General features: G+C 44.5%; 1 protein-coding gene across 3 annotated transcripts in view; it reads right to left on the minus strand.

Moving 5' to 3' along the window:
* Nucleotides 1-2,729, minus strand: part of slc8a1a (solute carrier family 8 member 1a) — a 72,922-nt gene extending 70,193 nt beyond the window's left edge. Inside the window, exon 1 of one of the 3 annotated variants that reach the window (XM_037534674.1) lies at nucleotides 2,359-2,729. In XM_037534674.1, the coding sequence (XP_037390571.1) occupies nucleotides 2,359-2,513 (155 nt within the window). In that variant the 5' untranslated portion in view covers nucleotides 2,514-2,729. The remainder of the gene's footprint in view (nucleotides 1-2,358) is intronic. The other 2 variants (XM_037534673.1, XM_037534675.1) reach the window with 2 other exon arrangements.
* Nucleotides 2,730-7,108: the final 4,379 nt, after the last annotated feature.

Here is a 7,108-nt window from a genome sequence, read left to right on the forward strand (position 1 = left end):
TCCAGCATCTCCAGTTAGGAAGTCTTAACCTACTGGATCGAAGTCGACAATCGGGTGTCATGTCTGTTTCCTAGCATTCCTAGCATTGTGCGTCACAACTGCTGAAACGGACGTGGAAAGTCTTATCAGACCTGATGCCAACTCTGAACCCCAAAGCAGCCATGATGAAGCCTGTGAGCTCATTATCATCATCAGTGTCTCACAGACCTGTTTCTGAACAGCAGCAGCTTGAAAACTCCACTAACAGCTCTGGACTTTATGATACAAACCGCACTCACAGAAACATTGAGACAGTATATACAGCACTAATAGTGTCAGTGTGAAGCTGGAGATACAGACCGTTATCAGTTAACAGGCTGGAGCTCATCTGAAATGGACTGATGCTCAGTGGAACCGTGTTTTGTGGTCTGACGAGTCAGTCTTTCAGGTTTATGGAAGTAATAGATGTTGTGTTCTCCAGGCCAAAGAAGAAATGAACCATCCTACCATTCTTCATCTTACCAGTGTCTTCTTCTTCTTTCGGCTGCTCCCTTTAGGGGTCGCCACAGCGGATCATCTGCCTCCATCTTGCCCTATCCACTGCCTCCTCTACTTTCACACCAACCATCTCCATGTCCACCTTCACTACATCCATAAACCTTCTCTGAGGTCTACCTCTTCTCCTTTTACCCGGCAGCTCCATCTCCAACATTCTTTGACCAATATATCCACTATTCCTCCTCAACACATGTCCAAACCATCTCAATCTGGCCTCTCTGGCTTTATCTCCAAACTGCTCCACCTTCACCGTCCCTGTGATCTGCTCATTTCCAATCTTGTCCAGCCTTGTCACTCCCAACGAAAATCTCAGCATCTTCATCTCCGCCACCTCCAGCTCAGCCTCCTGTCTTTTAGACAGAGCCACAGTCTCCAAACCAAACATCATAGCAGGACGCACTGCTGTCTTGTAGACCTTCCCTTTCACTCTTGCTGCTATCCTTCTGTCACACATCAGTCCTGACACCCGTCTCCACCCACTCCATCCTGCCTGCACCCTCTTCCTCACCTCTTTTCTACACTGCCTTTACCCGTCATTGTCAACATCATTAAACATTTTCTAGTAATCAGCGCAATCGCTGGCAGACTAGCGTATCATCACTGTCTAATAACAACTCGTATCTCAGTAAATTTACAGGAGTGAAAACTTTTAATGTACGTTAGTGTGAAGAGGTTTCTGTTGGTCTGTTCATCACATCGTATTTACTATTACAGGCAGTGTATAGAATCCTCAGGCTCTCAAAAGTGGATTTGTTTATTTATTGAGTTCACTTCTGTATGAATTTACATCTCTGGGCTTCCACTGTTCAGCCTTGTCTACCAGGTATACGGTACTACCGAGTTCTACTGGGACAACAAGAACTATAACTGAGGATATAATTTAATCAAAAAGAATCTATCAATCTCTCTGTTCATGCTCCTCAATAAACGGCGGTATGACCTTTATTTAACCTTTAGAACCCAAGAAGTATTTATTGGGAATTTTTCAGTATTTTGGGTGAATTACTATCGCAATTATTTACATGTGACCGCCACACATTTGACAAATTTCCGATAAAATATGTTCTGCAATTTAGTAAATATTTTGCATATAGAGATCATGAAGACCGGCACTTCAGATACCTTTTGAGAAAGGGTTAGTCTGGAGTGTCTGGAGCTGAAAGTGATGGGGATTCATTCTGTCGGTTATTATGAGTAAAAATAGATAAATGGATTCAGACTCAGATACCCAGAACTGGCTAGACTGAAAGACAGAGCTGAGTATTATTCATTTTATAATCATATGTTCCATATTTATTGTAATTGTTCTGTTAATTTGTAAATATGTGGAATATTTCTACTCCAAATTTCCCAGAACATGAAGCAAAGCCACATTTGATTGTGGACAAACGTTTAGAACTTATAGGCAATCAAACAAATGAGATGTTGATCTGAAACATAAATCCACCAAATCTCATCACTTCAGCCCAATCAGAGGCAGTTCTGCCACCCATCTGCCCGCTGGGACAGACGCAGCTGACGGGCTGACAGACTCACCGCTGTTTTATATTAGTTTCTAAATTCAGTATTAAAGTCAGAAATCTAAAGAGATTTTCCTCCAAATCAGGTCACCTCTGGACAGCGTAGCCCACCAGGACATACTGAAGAGCCCACAGCCGGAGAGTCTCCACCACCCACATCATCATCATCATCATCATCATCATCATCATAATATCTAAACTAGTAATGTAAACACACTGACTGTGCTGACCTCAGCAGCACTCTGCCCTGCCCGGTGGTGTGTGATGGTGAAGAGGGTTAAAGAGTGAGTGTGGAGCTCACCTGCGGTGCGTTTGGAGAGGAGCGCTGGACGGCAGTGGACTGAGCTCAGCAGACGCTGGAGTAGGCATTGTTTGTGGCAGGCCGGGCTGGACGGGCCGCTCTAAACATGGGCAGCGTCTCAGAGCGAGTGAGAACGCGCTGCTTATCGTCCTCATTCCCACTGCACTTCCTTACAAGGCTGCGATCCCTCAGCACACGCTGTCCTGCACTCAGCACCCGCAGATAAACCGCCGCCCGCTCGCCCGCCCCCCGCAGGAGAGAGAGAGAGAGGGAGCTCAGAGTGAGTGTGAGAATGTGATGAGGACCGGGCTGATAAGTGTGTGTCTGTGTGTGTGTGAGTGTGTGTGTGTGTGTGTGTGTGTGTGTGTGTGTGTGTGTGTGTGTGTGTGTGTCTCTGTGTGTGAGTGTGTGTGAGTTTCTCAGTATCTGCTGAACATTGGGGTCTCCTTCAGGTCCAGCTATATATATAGAGACAGAGAGAGAGAGAGAGGGGGAGAGAGAGAGACAGAGAGAGAGAGAGAGAGAGAGAGAGAGAGACAGAGAGAGAGAGAGAGGGGGAGAGAGAGAGACAGAGAGAGAGAGAGAGGGGGAGAGAGAGAGACAGAGAGAGAGAGAGAGAGAGAGAGACAGAGAGAGAGAGAGAGGGGGAGAGAGAGAGAGAGAGAGAGAGAGAGACAGAGAGAGAGAGAGAGGGGGAGAGAGAGAGACAGAGAGAGAGAGAGAGAGAGAGAGAGAGAGAGAGAGAGAGAGAGAGAGAGACAGAGAGAGAGAGAGGGGGGGAGAGAGAGAGACAGAGAGAGAGAGAGAGAGAGACAGAGAGAGAGAGAGAGGGGGAGAGAGAGAGACAGAGAGAGAGAGAGAGAGAGACAGAGAGAGAGAGAGAGGGGGAGAGAGAGAGACAGAGAGAGAGAGAGAGAGAGAGAGAGAGACAGAGAGAGAGAGAGAAAGAAAGAGAGAGAGAGACAGAGAGAGAGAGAGGGGGGGAGAGAGAGAGACAGAGAGAGAGAGAGAGAGAGACAGAGAGAGAGAGAGAGGGGGAGAGAGAGAGACAGAGAGAGAGAGAGAGAGAGACAGAGAGAGAGAGAGAGGGGGAGAGAGAGAGACAGAGAGAGAGAGAGAGAGAGAGAGAGAGACAGAGAGAGAGAGAGAGGGGGAGAGAGAGAGACAGAGAGAGAGAGAGAGGGGGAGAGAGAGAGACAGAGAGAGAGAGAGAGAGAGAGAGACAGAGAGAGAGAGAGGGGGAGAGAGAGAGAGAGAGAGAGAGAGAGAGAGAGACAGAGAGAGAGAGAGAGGGGGAGAGAGAGAGACAGAGAGAGAGAGAGCGGGGGAGAGAGAGAGAGAGAGAGAGAGAGAGAGAGAGAGAGAGAGAGAGAGAGAGAGAGAGAGAGAGAGAGACAGAGAGAGAGAGAGAGAGAGGTATTTTTATACATTTTAAATAAATTCAAACACTAAAACAGATTCCAGAATATTTCCCCACATTAATCAAATATGTTTTAAACTGTGGTGAAATATGAACTCAGACAGAAATGACTGTGTGAAAGTTCATCAGCTCCATCTGAAAGTGGAGGAACATCTCCAGAATCCTGTCTGATGTTCTTCACTGTCTGATTCCTTTAGAAATGAGTTTATTAGCTCCATCTGAAAGTGGAGGAACATCTCCAGAATCCTGCCTGATGCTCTTCACTGTCTGATTCCTTTAGAAATGAGTTCATCAGCTCCATCTGAAAGTGGAGGAACATCTCCAGAATCCTGTCTGATGCTCTTCACTGTCTGATTCCTTTAGAAATGAGTTCATCAGCTCCATCTGAAAGTGGAGGAACATCTCCAGAATCCTGTCTGATGCTCTTCACTGTCTGATTCCTTTAGAAATGAGTTCATCAGCTCCATCTGAAAGTGGTGGAACATCTCCAGAATCCTGTCTGATGCTCTTCACTGTCTGATTCCTTTAGAAATGAGTTCATCAGCTCCATCTGAAAGTGGAGGAACATCTCCAGAATCCTGTCTGATGCTCTTCACTGTCTGATTCCTTTAGAAATGAGTTTATCAGCTCCATCTGAAAGTGGAGGAACATCTCCAGAATCCTGTCTGATGCTCTTCACTGTCTGATTCCTTTAGAAATGAGTTCATCAGCTCCATCTGAAAGTGGAGGAACATCTCCAGAATCCTGTCTGATGCTCTTCACTGTCTGATTCCTTTAGAAATGAATTCATCAGCTCCATCTGAAAGTGGAGGAACATCTCCAGAATCCTGTGTGATGCTCTTCACTGTCTGATTCCTTTAGAAATGAGTTTATTAGCTCCATCTGAAAGTGTAGGAACATCTCCAGAATCCTGTCTGATGCTCTTCACTGTCTGATTCCTTTAGAAATGAGTTTATTAGCTCCATCTGAAAGTGGAGGAACATCTCCAGAATCCTGTCTGATGCTCTTCACTGTCTGATTCCTTTAGAAATGAGTTCATCAGCTCCATCTGAAAGTGGAGGAACATCTCCAGAATCCTGTCTGATGCTCTTCACTGTCTGATTCCTTTAGAAATGAGTTCATCAGCTCCATCTGAAAGTGGTGGAACATCTCCAGAATCCTGTCTGATGCTCTTCACTGTCTGATTCCTTTAGAAATGAGTTCATCAGCTCCATCTGAAAGTGGAGGAACATCTCCAGAATCCTGTCTGATGCTCTTCACTGTCTGATTCCTTTAGAAACGAGTTTATCAGCTCCATCTGAAAGTGGAGGAACATCTCCAGAATCCTGTCTGATGCTCTTCACTGTCTGATTCCTTTAGAAATGAGTTCATCAGCTCCATCTGAAAGTGGAGGAACATCTCCAGAATCCTGTCTGATGCTCTTCACTGTCTGATTCCTTTAGAAATGAGTTAATCAGCTCCATCTGAAAGTGGAGGAACATCTCCAGAATCCTGTCTGATGCTCTTCACTGTCTGATTCCTTTAGAAATTAGTTTATCAGCTCCATCTGAAAGTGGAGGAACATCTCCAGAATCCTGTCTGATGCTCTTCACTGTCTGATTCCTTTAGAAATGAGTTTATTAGCTCCATCTGAAAGTGGAGGAACATCTCCAGAATCCTGTCTGATGCTCTTCACTGTCTGATTCCTTTAGAAATGAGTTCATCAGCTCCATCTGAAAGTGGAGGAACATCTCCAGAATCCTGCCTGATGCTCTTCACTGTCTGATTCCTTTAGAAATGAGTTTATCAGCTCCATCTGAAAGTGGAGGAACATCTCCAGAATCCTGTCTGATGCTCTTCACTGTCTGATTCCTTTAGAAATTAGTTTATCAGCTCCATCTGAAAGTGTAGGAACATCTCCAGAATCCTGTCTGACGCTCTTCACTGTCTGATTCCTTTAGAAATGAGTTTGTGTTCCAGTCTCTTCATGTTAAATCTGATCTAATGGTCCTTTAGCAGGACAGAAGTGAGGGCTGTAGGTATTGATACTCTGTGAAATGCAGGGCTGATCTGATATCTGGTTTATGTGAAGTACACTGTGTGTGAGGGTCTGATTGCAGACGTACGTGGTTAATGTAAAGCACAGTGCAGATCACAGTCAGTACATTTAGCTACATCTGGAACCTTCATTACACACAAATCCTCACAGATAATCAATCAAACTGATAAACATATTTAAATAGATTTAGGAAATAGGTTTTGGCCATTTTCAAACGTTGCAAAAATATATTTGATAAATACAACCCCATTTAAAAAGGTTGGAACGCTATGCAAAATGTAAATAAAAACAAATTATCAACATTAGAAATTCTTTAGGAAATCATGGACACTGTGTCCTCCAGGCTGAAGACCACTCAGCCTGTTATCAGTGCTCAGTTCTAAAGCCAGTATTCATGATGGTTTAGGGGCATTAGTGCTCATGGCCTGGGTGACCTGCTCAGACGACGTCTTCTTCAGGGAAGGCCTTGATTATTTCAGCAAGCCAACATGGTTTCCATGATTCGCACATCATTGCATTCTATTTTTATTTACATTTATTTACACACACAAATGGGGTTGTAATTTTGAGATATTAGGTAATTCTGAGAGGTCAATTATATTTATTTAACCTCTATATATTTAATTGTATTTCACACCGTGTGGGCAGTGTTCTAAAACTTCACCCCTGACCTCGAGAGATTGTGAGTTTGAACCCCAGTAATGCCACAGCTGTCCACATCTGGAAACCTGAAATAGGGGGGAAATTCCCGGCTAGAGTAGAACACAAATTCCACACTGTTCACTGTGAAAACGCTGAGAATCTGCAAGCGTGAGCTGGAAAAACGTCTGACTGAAGTAAGAAACTTGAGTTGGTTGAACTGTGGAGGCTTCAAGTTGAGGTAACTGAAGAAAAGCAGTGCATTCAGTTACTTTAGCATCTTAGTTTGAGCTTTTATTTAAACTTACACATAAATAGTAACTGAACTAATTTGCTTCATGCAGTGACTGTAACGTCCTGTCCTGCTCTGCCTTTGTTTACATTCCCTGGTGTGTCTATCCATGCACTTGCATTGTTGTGTTGGTCTTTGTCTCCACCCCGTCCTGCCTCCTTCTCATTTGTCTCACCTGTGTGTTGTCTGTAGCTCCACCCCGTCATTAGCCCCAGGTGTTCCTTGTCTCCCGTGCGTTGTCTTGCTTTGTTGGCCATTTGTAGGTTTTCCTGTTCTAGCTTGTGTTTTTTTAAGTTTAGTTCTGTTTCTTTCCTGTTTGTGGTTTGTTGTTCCACCATGGACGTTTCTACGCTGCTCACCT

This window comes from Pygocentrus nattereri, chromosome 25, assembly GCF_015220715.1.
Source record: "Pygocentrus nattereri isolate fPygNat1 chromosome 25, fPygNat1.pri, whole genome shotgun sequence".
NCBI lineage: Eukaryota > Metazoa > Chordata > Actinopteri > Characiformes > Serrasalmidae > Pygocentrus > Pygocentrus nattereri.